Genomic DNA, 16,276 nt, shown 5'->3' with positions numbered 1-16,276 from the left:
GATGACACGACTGTAGTGGGTCTCATTAGCAACAGAGATGAGACAAACTATATGTGTGAATTGTGTTGAATGCTGAACTAATACTATTACTAATACTGTTTTGGTCGACTAACCCTCTTCTTAACTAACATTTGGTCGACTATTAGTAGGCAGCCCTAGTAAAAAAAAAAAAATGTGCAAGATGGCACCAGTGTGTCTATCGGCAAGTCGTCACCTGGTGTTTGTGTTTGTCCTTTTATTACTCTTTTGTCTATCTGTAGAAAGAGTACTTGCTTAGTATTCAGAACCTCGTTGCCGTGAATGTGTGCGGTTGGAATCTGCATTCTTGGCTCATCTACCGGCTAACATGGCACAGGAATCGGGGGAAGAGAGGCAGTGCTCTTGTGAGACTCAAAGAATCAGCTGCAGTCTTTGTCAGATTTTATCAGAATAATCAGCTGTGGATGGCATTAGCCAGGGCGTATCATTCGGTCTACGGTATTCTTTGTGTAAGGTTTTCTTCTCTACACTGTGTTTTTCTGGAGCATCCGGAGACGACGTCTCATTGCAGAACAGGGAGCAGGAGGTTTCGTGGAGGTGGAGCAAATGTTTATCATCTTCAAGCACTGGAGTTTGTTCCACATCAAAGACTGTTTATTACCACCTCCTCATCTTTATCTACAGTTAACAATTTGATAAACGCTTAAATGCTAGGTCCATCTCAAATAAGACCTTTTTATCAAAAAATTCTATCTCCTCTTGGGAGCTGGACTTTTTGTTCATGACAGAGACTTGGCTCAATGCTGGCGATCTGGACTATTTATCTGAAAACTCTTTAACCACCATCGGGTAGAGGTGGAGGGGTTGGCTCTATATGAAGCCTACACAGCGCCCAACTCCGTACAGAATCAGCCTTTCTCCAAGTGTCTAATGACCTGTTCCTGGCCACCGATTCAGGAAAGTGTGTAATTTTGGTTTTAATTGATCTGACAGCAGCATTTGACACTACAGCACACAATATTTATTTGGTATGTTTAAAGCCCTATTCGGACGGGACTAGTTTTCTAAACTATGTATGAGTTTTGATTCTTGTCATCCGACATCTGTGATTTTCATGTACCAATTCGGACAATGTATGCATGCATTGCGTATAGTCATTTGGATTGATTACCATAGTATGACCACAGTTTTAATACAAATACCATGGTGAAGCTATATGGCTAGTATAGCAAAACCATTCTTAATGTGTGGTTACTTTAGTTTAACTATTTTATTTTTTTATTTATTTGTAGTAAAACCATGTTTAATTTACATAATGTTTTAATTAACATTACGTATGTACCTTTATGTAATTGAGTGCAGAAATGAAGGTGAGTAATCTTACCTGACGCTGATATTACTTAAAAGTTTACATGATCTGGCTCTTGATTTAATTATTATTTTATAATTTCTTTGCCGGGAGACAAAAATCTGTGCAGTAGTAAGAGAAATGCGTTGTGAAAAAAATATTTTCGCAATCACAGACATTCACATTCGGACGGGATTAGTTTTCTCAAGAGGATCACTGAGTTTGCTGAAAAACCGTAGGTAATTTGCTCTGGAATTATTACAGATGTTGTGTGGGAAAAACACAGATTTGGCAGATTCGGATGGGATTAAAATCGCAAAGTATCTGTGAAACACAAATTTCTCTAACGACACCCTGTAAAACTAGTCCCGTCTGAATAGGACTTAAGAGCATTTCCTTGGATTCCTGCACAGTCTTATTTACATATATTCCTGGGAGAACTTTTTCTATAAAATTAGGAAATGTTCATCTTCTTTGTTATAACGAAATGTGGGGTCCCTCAAGGATCTATTTTGGGTCCAGTATCATTTAACATCTATATACTTCCTCTGGCTGATATTTGTCAGAAGCAATGTATATTACCATCTCTATGCTGATGACACTCAGCTTTTCCTCCCTTTAAAGGTGGGGGACTCTTTAGTTGTTTTGATCAGTGGTGGGCCGTCAGGGTCAGCAGGGCCTTCTCTGCTGGCCCTATAAAAAATAAAATTGTTTAAAAAATGCTTTTATTGATTATTTATGTGTCATTTTCATGTGTGTAATGTCCACAAAATTGCCTATGATTAGTTTTGTTGAGGTTGAACTGGAATATCCTACATAAAAAAAGTCTGCGGCCAGCACTACAGAGAGTACTACCCTTTTGTTGAAAGATGTCTAGCGACATGCCCAGTGCTACCCCCAGCGATAGTCGGGAATTTCCAAGGTATGAAAGTGAAATTCAACGAAAAGAAACAGACAGCCGCAGTCACCGGCGCCTCTACACCAGATCTAGTTGCCGATCTACTAAAAACGCCTTTTTCAAGGTGCTCTTTTGCAGACAAAAGATAAATAACTGAGAAAGGAAGACCTACACCCAAACTGAATTCGCTAACAAAGGTTTTGTGCGCCATTTCAAAGATTGCAACTATGAGTGCTATGAGTGGCTAACAGCTAGCACCGAGCACAACAAGTTATTTTGTTGGCCGTGTTTACTTTTTAATACGAGTAAAGGGACATGGAATGACAGACGCATGGACTTTATTCACAAGTGACAGGTGAGTGCTTTATTATTTGACGAGTATTGTATCATGCACATTGTTATGGAGGTGTACGAGGTGCGTTGATAGTGCTGCTGTGGGTGCGTCGTCATTTTAGAGTGACGTGAATGTGCATAGTGACCCGTGTATTGGTGGATTACTTTTACTGATCCATGTAGGGAAATTTACTCTGCATTCAACCCACCCTAATCTAGCCTATTGTTGAAATTGTTGATCAGCTGTCATTGTTGTTGAGAGCCTGTGTGTGGCTTAATATGCGCATTATATGCATATGGCTTCATTAGCTGTAACAGAGATGTGTAAGATGCGTGTATGTAGTTTACAGTTGCTTACTGAAGGCCCTGACTGAAACCCCACGGTACGCCACTGGTTTTAATGATATTATGGAGTGGATGGCAGCCAGTTTTCTTCACCTGAATAATGAGCCAATGATCTGAATCAGATGTGTTACATCAGGGAGACACACAATGTGCAGAGAGAGGCATCCAGGATTAAGAACCACTGGGCCTCTTTAAATCCAAGGTACACAATCAAGCAAAGAGTCTTGGTGTTATTTTTGATGCTGAGTTTGATAAGTATATAAACCATGTGGTTAGAAGTAGCTTCCTTCAATTCAGAAATGTCTTTTAATAATTTGGAAGTTGTTATGCATGTTTTTATTCCATCCAGACTGGACTATTGTTACTCATTGTAATACAGTGTTTCTCATGCCTCACTTTCACGCCTGCAGTTGGTTCAAAATGTTGATGCTAGGCTTTTGACTGAGACGAAGAAATATGCAAATATATCACCTGTATTAACATCACTCCACTGGCTTCCAGTCAAATTCAGAATCAAATATAAGAAGTTATTTATTTTTTAAGGGTTTAAATGGGTTGGCACCCAACTTCTTCAGTTACACATGTCCTCTAGGCCAGTGTTTCTCAACCAGGGGTCCGTGGACCTTGACGTAAGGCCAGGGGGTCCATATAAAGTATGAATTTTTGTATAAATGTTGTATATTTTGACATGACTCCTGTTCCCATGAAAGAAAAATCCAATATAGCTGATGATATGGCCAAATACTGGACAAGTCAACTAACTTGAATTATACTTGACTGCATTTGGTCCTCACAAAGATACAAATGATACATAGATGAGTCAATTTTGTTCTGGGGGTCCTTGAGGATGGTTCTGAATTGCACTGGGGTCCGGTATGCCAAAAGGTTGAGATTCACTGGTCTAGGCCATTAAGATCTGTACAAAGGTTTCAGTTAAATGTTCCCAAATCTCGGTTAAAATCAAAAGGCCTCCTCTGTTGCAGCTCCTCGCTTATGGAACAGCTTAACTCTTCACATTAGATCTTGTGCCTCTCTTGATGCATTTAAATCTCATTTAAAGACTCACATTTTTCACTTGCATTTAACTCCACTTAATTTTGTATAATTTTGTATTTATTTTATACTTGATTTTATAATCCTAGATTGTACGGATGCACAATATTGGATTTTTGCCGATATTTTTCAACTCATTTTGGTCGATAGCCGATACCGTGATATTTCTTTTTGTTTGGAAACAACACCAAGTCTGTCCTGTGCGGAAATTTTAAATATAATTATTTTTAATTTATTAGAATTAAATAATAATTAAGTTATTTTATAATGACAGTACATTGAAAGCTTTGAAAATAATTATAAATCAGCTATATATCAATCGCTGCTAATTTTTTTTTTTTTCAGAAAGATGCAGTGGTAACCTTAAAATATTATTTTTAGATTTAACATTTGTAGATGGTCTAAGGCAAGAGTTGTAAAAATTGTGAATCTTTTAGAGCTCATGATTCATTTAAAAAAAAAAAAAACATATTACACATTAATGAATAAATCTGTATATATAAAATGATTTAATTTACAAGTGTCATGTTTGTGATTTTTTGTAATCATGTAAGCTATAGCTTCTGACCTTTGCATTAAAACATACTCATGATTTTATGACATAACGCTTTATTTATTCAGAAACAAGATTCTTAGTGATATTTGTGTATTTTACTTATATTTTGTTACAAGTAGGCCAACAGCCCCCCCCCCTATGTAAATACAACGCTTTACTGGATGGGTGTATTAGGACCCGGAGGAGGCTGCCGCTGCTGCTAGTGACTGTATCACACACCGAACGCATCATCTTGTAAATGTATTCTCAAATTAAATGCAGCGATCCAAAACTATCTGAATCTAATCAAGGCAAAAGTTTGCTTCAAGAATGACCACACTGCTGATGTGATCTAATCGCTAGGACACCCCGAGCACATGCGAGTTAATCCTCTTATCGGCAAGACACAAGACGCATAATTTTTCATATCGGGCCAATTCCGATATTTACATTTTACGCTATTATCGTCCGATTCCTATTTCGGTCCGATAATATCGTGCATCCCTGCTAAATTATATGAATGTGTTAGTTCCTGGTATGCAAAGCCAATGTGTGCTATATAAATAAATGTGTTTGATAAAAATGCACTTAACTGCATTTTATAGTGAGTGTAATCTTTTGATATATGACTAGAAGGGCCAGGAGCACCCAATTAAAGCAAAAAATAAAGAGAACCAGCTGAGACAAAGAGCTAGATGAGAAATAACTTAAGATAGAGGAAACTAACCCTAATCCTACTATATGCAGCAATAATGAGTCAGGAGACCATACATCTTACTGTACAAGTAAAATATATGATTCATTCAGAACAGCTCTCTACACCATCTTCTGTCTTTATTCCTGAAGACAGCTGATAAATGTATTTGATAAACAGTTCATCTACGCATAACTACTAAAATGTATAAATTGACCTGAGATGCATCAAATGTATTTAAAACCTTATGATATATATCCTTTTGGAGCAGGTAACAGAGTATAAATATTCTGTACCTCCTGAATGTGATCCGGGAGTTGAATGGCTGGGCAGAAGGTGTTCTTGAGGAGCGTGAACATCTTGTAAAAGCAGAAGTTCAGCAGCACCAGCAGGAAGCACAGCAGCAGAGAAATCAGGAAGTACAGGAATATCTGCCAGTATGGCATCTGACCTGAAATCACACACAGCGTTCAGTCGTAATGTCACTGTAAGCCACACACTCATTCGTCTGGGTTAAAGGGTTAGTTGACGCAAAAATGAAAATTCTGTCATTAATTACTCATTCTCATGTCGTTCCAAACCCGTAAGAAATTAAGATATTTTTGATTCAATCCAAGAGCTCTCTGACCCTCCATAGACAGCAACACAACTGAAATGTTCCCAGGTTCAGAAATGTACGGTTGAACCCCTGATGTCACATGGACTATTTTACAGATGTCTTTGCTAAGTTTCTGGACCTGTGAACATTTCAGTTGTGTTGCTGTCTATGGAGGGTCAGATAGAAGATTCACTTGTCATCATGAGCAACTCTGCCTTATGTAACATCATCCATACATGTAGGCTATAAATGCTCATAAATGTGACCCTGGAAATTATTGATTTTTCTTTTATGCCAAAAATCATTAGGATATTAAGTAAAGATATATATAAATATACATATATCAAAACTTAATTTTTGATTAGTAATATGCATTGCTAAAAACTTAATTTGGACAACTTTAAAGATGATTTTCTCAATATTTCAGATTCCAGATTTTCAAATAGCTGTATCTCAGCCAAATATTGTCCTCCTAATAAACCATACATCAATGGAAAGCTTATTTATTCAGCTTTCAGATGATGTATAAATCTCAATTTCGAAAAACTGACCCTTATGACTGGTTTTGTGGTCCAGGGTAACAAATGTGGATGAATATCCATGTAAATTATTTAAAAAAGAACTCACAGGTATGAGTTATACATTTATTAAATGAATCATTTGCCCAAAACGGTAGCCTTTACTAGGTACAGTGCCAGATATTTGAGGTTAAGTTGCGTCACTGTTTTTTCTTTCTGTGGCTGCGTTACACATTTTTCTTCAATCTGGCATGATTGACTTGTGTGTGTGTGTGACGGAGCTGCTGACCTTCAGTGCGTGTGCAGTGTGTGTCGCTGAAGACGCTGCTCTTGTTATGGGAGCCATCACAGCTCTGAACTCTCACGCAGTACCACGTCTGTCTGTCCAGCTCAGTCAGCATCACCAGATTGTTCTTCGTCTCCAGGACTTTAGCCTTCTGCAGGGACAGTCAGAGCAGGAAATGATGTCACTCAGCAGTGCCATCTATACAGTAATGCTGCATTGAAAACACACCAGTCATGGCCGTAAAATAAGAAGGTCCGTTAACACGACTGAACGCATCAGGTATTCTGAAATAACAAATGAACTAGGCTATACTTTCAATGCACTTAATATTTCAGCCTAGATTAAGAATGTTGATCAGCATACACTTTAACTGATGTGAACATACTTTGTTTTGAAACCATTCACCCGTGTGATGGGGAAACACTCAAACTCTCTGATGATTAAGCATCATTTGATGAGCAGTATCAGTGTCTATTTATGCTGCTATGCTACAATCACCCTTCACACAGCACCGGTGAAACACAAACCTGCAGACTAGTGTGAGAGTTCACCTCTCAGTGTGCTGTGAGAAGCCCGACACTTCATTTACTTTATACACACTTACTGAAATGGGTGAATATCTAAATAATAATGATTATCATTATACCTATTATTATGAGTAAACAAAAATACAACTACAATTTAAGTAGTTAAATGTAATATTAAGAAACTATTTCTTCTTTGCTTTACATTATTCAAAGTCCCAAAAGTTTATTTAAAACTAAAAAAAAATGAATAGTTCCCACATGTTCACAGACTATTGGAGCCCAGTGTGTGTGACAATAGTTTTAACTATAAACATTTTGAGAGGAACGAATCTGGTTTGAGATCAGAAACCACCATCTTTCTACAGGATGTGGTCAAGCTACTTAGCAGCATTTCTGAGATTGAAACTGAAGATGACTTGAAGTGCTTTGTGTTCACAGCTTGTCCTCAGCAGACGCCACATTCAGACAGTATCCACATGCAGCTGCTGCTGAAACCCATATGAGAGCTTTTGGTGTGAGTGTGCACAGATACCTGAGGCTCTTCAGAGCGCCTCCAGTACTGGATGAGGTAGCTCAACCTGTCGTTCAGCAAAGTTTTCATGGACTGGTTAGTGCTGCTCAGAGGGTCGGTGATGATGATCTCTAGATCTCCTTTAATCGAGCTCAGCTTCAAGCTGGAGGGAGGACCTAAAGCAGCTGAGAGCAGAAGAAAAGAGCTGGGGTCAGCATAGCAGAATCAAACGCCAGTGCCAGGAACAGACAGACAGACAGACAACTGACACACAGACAGAAAACTAACAGACTGACAGACAGAATACTGACAGACAGACTGACAGACAGACAGACAGACAGACAGACAGACAGACAGACTGACTGACTGACTGACTGACTGACTGACTGACTGACTGACTGACTGACTGACAGACAGACAGACAGACTACTGACAGAGAGACTGACAGACAGAGAGACTACTGACAGAGAGACTGACAGACAGCCAGACTACTGACAGACAGACAACTGACAGAGGGCCTACTGACAGACAGACAGACTACTGACAGACAGAAAACTAACCCTAACCTAACCCTAACAGACAGACTACTGACAGACAGACAGAAAACTAACAGATAGACAGACTACTGACAGACAGACAGACTACTAACAGAGAAACTGACAGACAGACTACTGACAGAGAGACTGACAGGTAGACTACTGACAGACAGACAGAAAACTAAGAGACAAGACAGACTGACAGACAGACTACTGACAGAGACTGATAGACAGACTACTGACAGACAGACAGACTACTAACAGAGAGACTGACAGACAGACTACTGACAAACAGACAGAAAACTAGCAGACAGACTACTGACAGAGAGACTGACAGACAGACAGAAAACTAACAGACAGACAGACAACTAACAGACAGACAGATGGACTGACAGACAGACATACTGACAGACAGACAGACTGACACAGACAGATAGACTGACAGACAGACTACTGACAGAGAGACAGACAGAGAGACTGACAGACAGACTGACAGACAGAATACTGACAGACAGACAGAGACAGACCACTGACAGACAGACTACTGACTAGGCCTGTCGCGATAATTAAATAACCGTCTAATCGCGATTATTTGATCTAACCACGGTTGTTTCAGACAACCGCGATTATTGTGCTTTTTATACGACACAAGGGGGAGTCATACACCAAAAGAAACAGAAAAGTACCAGTTTGCTTTTCATGCACTGTATAGCCTATACAGTGCTCCAGACTCATTCTTCCCACTGGTAGCTCTTTTGCAACTAACTTTCTCAGCTGGTCGCACGAGCACATGATTTGGTCGCAATATTTGTTTTTTGTTTTTTTGCGCTAAACATGGGATTATTCAATGCATGCTGATTAACTTTTATCATTGTTTATAGTTTAATTAAAAAGCACAACAACAATAAATCAGTAAGATACAATGATACACTAGCTTACAAAACGTTTATTAACAAAAAAGAATAAGATGAGGCATGGCACACACCACATGCTGTATTATATACTGACTAATAATTTACAGAACGTTTATCAAACACTGTGGAATCAAATAAATAAATAAATAAAAGAGAGGCTCCATAGCGTAATGTGAGGTAAACAGCAAAGATAGGTTTTTCAAAAATTAAAACAAAAATAAAAGTAAAACTAACGGTGACAGTGCTTGCATGTTTTTTTTCCCCCACAAGAATACCAGCATGTTCACCTTCTTTGGTTTAAGAAGCGGTCTTTTACTTCACTTTTGCTTGAAAACCAGCCATCGTTTCCTCAATATGCGCGTCATTTTTGCTGCACGCACCTTCGCGCTCGTGCTGACGCGGCGAGTATACTCTCTAAGTGGTGTTTCAATATGCTTTCAGTTTCGTTTGCCGTTTCTCATATGCAACAGAAATTGCAGCACTTATGAGAGTATTTAGTGGATTGCGTTTAACAAAGGGTTTAAAAAAGAGTGACCATTAGTTCCACAAACACCGTAGTGATATTCTGTAGTGGTGTACAAAAAAATAGCGCTGGTGTTGGATCGGTATTGGCGAATTCTTAGAATTTGGAATAATCTTATGTAATCTTACACTACAAAATAATAACTCAAAAAGATTAAAAGATAACATCATAATTATTTAATGATTCCTTTCAATTAATCACAATTATATAATGAAAGCCGTAAAAACAGACAATTCATCGTGATAATCGGCATAATCATCATAATCGCCAAAGCCCTAAAACAGACAATTCATCGCAATAAACGTGACAATTAGACAATTAATCGTCAGCCAAATTTCATAATCGTGACAGCCCTACTACTGACAGACAGACAGACTACTGACAGATAGACAGACAGAAAGACAGACTACTGACAGACAGATACAGACAGAAAGACAGACAGACTACTGACTGACAGACAGACTACTGACAGACAGACAGACTACTGACAGACAGACAAATGACAGAGTCTACTGACAGACTACTGAGAGAGACAGACAGAAAACTAACCCTAACAGACAGACTACTGACAGACAAAAAACTGACAGACAGACTACTGACACAGACAGACTACTGACAGACAGACAGACTACTAACAGAGAGACTGACAGACAGACTACAGACAAAGAGACTGATAGACAGACAGACTACTGACAGACAGACAGAAAACTAACAGACAAGACAGACAGACTACTGACAGAGACTGACAGACAGACTACTAACAGAGAGACTGACAGACAGACTACTGACCGAGAGACTGACTGACAGACTACTGACAGACAGACAGAAAACTAACAGACAGACAGACAGACAAGACTACTGACAGAGACTGACAGACAGACTACTGACAGACAGACAGAAAACTAACAGACAGACAGACAGACAAGACTACTGACAGAGACTGACAGACAGACTACTGACAGACAGACAGAAAACTAACAGACAGACAGACAGACAAGACTACTGACAGAGACTGACAGACAGACTACTGACAGACAGACAGAAAACTAACAGACAGACAGACAGACAAGACTACTGACAGAGACTGACAGACAGACTACTGACAGACAGACAGAAAACTAACAGACAGACAGACAGAAAACTAACACAGACAGACATACAACTAACAGACAGACAGACATACAACTAACAGACAGACAGACTACTGACAGACAGACAGACATACTGACAGACAGAGAGACTGACACAGACAGATAGACTGACAGACAGACTACTGACAGACAGATGGACAGACTGACAGACTACTGACAGACAGACAGACTGACAGACTACTGACAGACAGACAGACAGACAGACAGAGACAGACCACTGACAGACAGACAGACTACTGACAGATAGACAGACAGACAGACAGAAAGACAGACAGACTACTGACAGACAGACAGACTGGCAGACTGACAAGACTACTGACAGACAGCTGGATCACCGTGTTTATCAGGACAGAATCTGATCTGGACCCAGCCGGAGGACTGCTGAGACGTGTTGGCCCACACACGCAGCAGATATAAGTCATTGTAATGCAGTTCAGCTCCAGTGAAATCACAGCGATGCTCCAAAACATTGACACACACCGATGTCCAGTACTTCTCATTACTGGCCTTCCGGGACCGAAACTCCCTGTTGGAGGAAAGGACGACGTGAGTGCACTTGATCTGTCAGTAAAGCAGTGCTTCCCGAGCCTGTTCCTGGAGCCCCAGTGCTGTCTCCTTCATCGAACACAGTAAATATAACAAAGTATCCAAAAGTTACAGTATCCAACTGATTTATTCAATTCATGGGTTTAGGTATTATTTACACACAAAAGATGCAATGGATTGTTTTGATTCTGGACTAATTTCAATCACGAGAATTTGCTATAAATAATGATGTACCATTTTCCACGATCGGAGCATGTTTCATGAAATGACAAGCATAAAAACTATGAGAAAGTTATAACATGCGCCTTTGGGGTTTTACGTGTTATAACGGAGGAATATCTTTACATCTAAATGACAGATTTAGTAAGAGTGGGCTCATTTTAATCGGGAGAATTTTTTGAAAAGTGTCATGTCATGCCATTTTCCATGATCTATGCATGTTTCATGAAGTTACGAACAAAAGCGCAAAGTGAAATGTACAGTTGTTTCTTCTGCTGCGCCTCAAGTGTGCCCGTTGGGTTTTATGTGTTATAGCTATGAGCAATATCTCTGGATCTCATCGACAGATTATGACGGGAGAATATATAATCGGGAGAATTTTCTGAAAATAATACCATGCAATTTTCCACGATCTATGCATATATCATGAAGTTACAAATAAAAATGTAACGTGAAGCATAGAGTTGTTTTTCTTTGTTGCGCCTGTCTGGTTTGATGTGTTACAGCTCTATGAGGAATATCTTTCGATCTAATTGACGGATTATGGTATATTTGAGCTCTTTTTAATCAAGATAATTTTCTGCAAATAATGTGATTTGTCATGATCTATGCATGTGTCATGAAGTTACGAGCTAAAATGCCTCAGGACTGCAACCTCAGATTTTTTTGCTAAGCTACATGTCCTAATTCTTTTTTATGTGTTATAGCTCTATGAGGAATATCTTTCAATCTAATCGACGGATTATGGTATACCTGGGCTCTTTTTAATTGGGAGAATTTTCTGCTAATAATGACATGCCATTTTTATGATATATGCATGTTTTAGGAAGTTATGAGCGAAATCGCCACATGACAGCTACCTTAGATATTTGCTAAGCTACATATGCCGCCTGTGCAGTTTTATGTGTGTTATAAATTTATGAATAATATCTTCAGATATAAGTGACGGATTATACTGAGTTTGGGCTCTTTTTAATCGAGAGAATCTTAATAATGGTATTTTTCCACGATCTGAGCATGTTTTATGAAGTTACAAACAATATGGTGACATCAGTATATTATTTTCATATGGATCTGGGGGTGACTTGCACAAAAATTCGCTCAAGTTTAGTTAAAGCCCCAAACAATTATGCTTGTTTTATTCTACTTGAGTCCTTTCAATACGACACATGACTATCTGAGCTGGATTATGTTTTTGATATATTAGATATATTAGTAGTAATGTTTTCGCGGAGGGGGACGGGGCATCCCACCCGGGGTACACTCCGGTTTAGGAGGACTGCTCAGCGCTCGTTAAGAGTTGATCAAAATAATGAATTAAAAAGCTGAGATTCTAAGCTTTAAAATTATACCTATTTCATGTTATTCCATTCAGGGAGTGCTTAGTAATTTGATTATGTTTTTTTTTTTTGTGCGGACACCTTGGGTTTAAAGGCTTAATAAAGCCTAAACACATTTAAACACATTTCTCCCTCATTTCTTACAGCTGTAATGCAAAAATTATATAGATTACTATAACAATAATGCTCTTGGTAGTATTCGTTGTACTGTCTTTCATTTATGCCGATTTTCCTTCACTCATTTCTGCATTACAGTAACAGTGAGAATAAAAACAAAACATCTGGACAAAATGCTATAATCAGAAATTTGGAGGAAAAGACTGTTGACATTCCAAAAATGTGTAGGCCTAATTTTCTTTATGCTAAATATAATTTAGCAGATATTTTCCTTAGTATTTTGAGATGAAAAATAAACCTGACCTTAAGAAGCATCTACACAGTTAGATGGACTGTTTTAACTATAATGTGTCACACATTAGAACGTGATCATATCCTTGGCCTAAATCTCCTCAAACTATCTATTACAGTGTTTGTGATGTCTTATGACCTGTTTCTTCACTTTGAATAGCTGATTCAGTCACAAACCCAAATAAGCATGGACACACGTGTCACGTGCATGAAGCAATCACGTATGAAGGCTCTTACTCTAGATACTGCGCAGTGAAGGTGACAGTCTGGTTGGCGGCGGTCTCATGAGGCCAGTCCCACCGCAACACATAACGGGTGTTGAGCGAGTCGACGCTGACGTTCTCAGGACGCCTCAGATCTCCGAATCCTGCCAGACACACACACACACACACACACACACACACAAAGTTTCTGTTTCTGCAGGTTTGAGCATTGTAACTGTATTCTGCTCCACAGCTCTCCAGACTCGTCTTCATAACCAGCAGTGGTCAGACAATGTGCAGGGCTGACAGCTTCACTGATGTAATCACACAGTCCTAAACCTGATTACACTTTCACTTATGATCTCATGGATGTCATTTAGTGTGAAATACTGCATGCATTCAAGAAAAGACAGAGAAGTTTAAAACAAGAGCAACGGAGTGCATTCGTAAATGTAACAAAAGCACATTTACAGTTACAGATTCTTAAATTTGTCACACAGATTCCTTAAATGCATAACTGCAGTGTTTTAATCTCTGTAATATGCCAGTCTACATGAAGTGATTAAAGCTTGCAGGATCATTTTTATTTTTATGTTGACTGTGTTTAACCACAGTAGCTGTCTGTGTGTCGTGCCACAACACATTCTGGTTTTAGCTCAGCATCTCAGCTCAGGAAGACCGGACAGCTCCCTGAAACAAACACCCATCTCTAGAGCACATCTGAAGACACATGTTCATATAGAAACATCTTGTTCCTTAGACGGAGGCTGTAAAGATCCAGACTGCTCAGGGTTTAAACTTTGTAATGGGAAGGGTTCGAGTCTCAGAAGTGATGCTGCTTTAGGGAGGACCAAGAGAAGTCTTGAGCACAGCTGAGAAACTCTTTCAGTTCCTCTGATGGTCTAAGCTTGGTTATTTTCACAGCAATATTACAGATGTGTTCAATATTATTGTAAGAATATGTGTCGGTATTATGCAACATGTTCATTAACAATAACACTGAGTGATAATATTTCAGTGATTTATGTCATTTTGAAAAATATTGGGCCTCATTCATGAAACACGAGCAGAAGGAATATTTGTGTAAATAGTTTATAAAGCCGTTCTGACGTAAATTTTCGAATTCATGAAAATGTTCGTATCTTCAAAATGTTGGTTGGTAAGAAAGAAATGTACACCAGCTCCCTGCCACGTGTAAATGGTGTGTAAAACATTCTGTTCTTTTTGTCAAACTGATGACACTGGATTTTGATGCACTACCATAATAATATTTCACAAGTTTGTTTGCATTGTCTTTTTTTTTTTTGTAACTGTACAACTGTCACTTATTATACTACACCAACCAACCATCCTACTTGTACAACGACCGAATGACAATAGAAGTTAATTTGGCTGGTTACTTCATTTTTATATTCAGTAATATTCTTTAAAATGAGATACTACTAATACGTTACTGTCATGGATCATAGCAACCAAAGCATCTCAGACACGTTAGGATAAAGGTGGATATAGAACATAGGCTACTTGTTTTATAGTCGCGAAGTTAAAATGCCCCTATTATGGTTAATGAAAGGTTCATATTTTGGTTTTGGGAGTCCCCAACAATGGGTTGACATGCATGCAAGGTCAAAAAAACATTTTCCTTGTCTTATAATATGCATTTATTTTTACCTTACTTGCTCAACGACTCCCAAACGAATTCGCTCCACGATTCATTTATCCAAACCCCTCCTTTGCGTGACGCTAATCTGCAGTGATTGGTCCGATTGGTCTCATTTTAATGTCATCACGCCTGTAACACCTGATAAAGCAGTGCTGCTTTGTGTTCAGTGTTACCGGGGAAACAGATATTTTTACCGCTCCAAAAGCGGCACCTAGTGGCAAAGAATTAATTAGCATTTTCATTCAGCCCAACACGAAAAGACCAACAAGTGGGCCGAAGATGTGCTAATGTTTCATGTTGACTTCAACATGAAAAGGCTTGGGATTCGTTTTCAAAATGATTAACGTTAGTTTCAATGATTCAGAGTCGACTCTTTCTTTTGAGAGAAAATAAAGTTATACACGGTTTAAAACTTTGCAGGATGTTTTCACTCACTTAGAGCTGTGTTATACACACTGCATGAAAGCTCATTTTCAAAAATCCATAATAGGGGCACTTTAAACCTACTGAAAGAGTAAAAGCTTTCTGTGACAGATGAAACCCCAAACAACGATTAAAAGTAGTTCCAATGTAAACAGAAGCGTGCGAGGCTGTCAGTACAGAGGCACACATGGCGGTGTCAGAGGAGCTCAGACGGATCATGATGAACTCACCCGCGGACACTTTCAGCAGAAGCAGAGAACAGAAGCAGAAGCAGAAGCAGCGAAGCGCCTTCATCTCCGCATTGCGCTGCTGCTCTGTCCACAACACAGGAGGCACAGCTTTATGGCGATATTTTAATGACTAATGTCGAGAGCACATTATTGTAGCGCGAACGCACATAGATACAATGCGCAGGCGCGAATCTCTCCGCTCGCACGCGGATTTCCTTTCCTCTCTCACAAAACCGGACGCGCGAGCTCAGATACACTCTCGCAGCACCAAAGCAAGCCCCCATGCATAGTTTTGGGGGATTTATGGTCTGACATACACAGTTGTGTTCGCAAATATTGTATTACTATTAAGTAATCATCTATAAATGAAAAATAAAATAACAACATTTCAATATCCATCATGGCACCAAGTGAATACACAAGTTAAAAAACATCAACAGGTAATAAATATTTCTGAGCTTGTGTCACTAAAGAAGACAAACGTGACATACAATC

At 39.0% G+C, this 16,276-nt stretch overlaps 1 protein-coding gene across 1 annotated transcript in view; it reads right to left on the bottom strand.

The window, feature by feature from the left end:
- The window catches only part of LOC107700959 (interferon alpha/beta receptor 1a-like), an 18,268-nt gene extending 2,333 nt beyond the window's left edge, over positions 1-15,935 (bottom strand). The window contains exons 1-6 of the mRNA XM_016502838.1: positions 15,782-15,935; positions 13,500-13,629; positions 11,085-11,275; positions 7,647-7,810; positions 6,591-6,738; positions 5,482-5,636 (exon numbers count right to left, since the gene is read on the bottom strand). Coding sequence (XP_016358324.1) covers positions 5,482-5,636; positions 6,591-6,738; positions 7,647-7,810; positions 11,085-11,275; positions 13,500-13,629; positions 15,782-15,845 — 852 coding nt within the window. The 5' untranslated portion in view covers positions 15,846-15,935. The remainder of the gene's footprint in view (positions 1-5,481; positions 5,637-6,590; positions 6,739-7,646; positions 7,811-11,084; positions 11,276-13,499; positions 13,630-15,781) is intronic.
- Positions 15,936-16,276: the final 341 nt, after the last annotated feature.

This window comes from Sinocyclocheilus anshuiensis, unplaced genomic scaffold (assembly GCF_001515605.1).
Source record: "Sinocyclocheilus anshuiensis isolate Anshui unplaced genomic scaffold, SAMN03320099.WGS_v1.1 scaffold1550, whole genome shotgun sequence".
In the NCBI taxonomy this organism is placed as follows: domain Eukaryota; kingdom Metazoa; phylum Chordata; class Actinopteri; order Cypriniformes; family Cyprinidae; genus Sinocyclocheilus; species Sinocyclocheilus anshuiensis.
The sequence above is the reverse complement of the archived record's forward strand: the minus strand, read 5'-3'. Positions and strand labels throughout refer to the sequence as shown.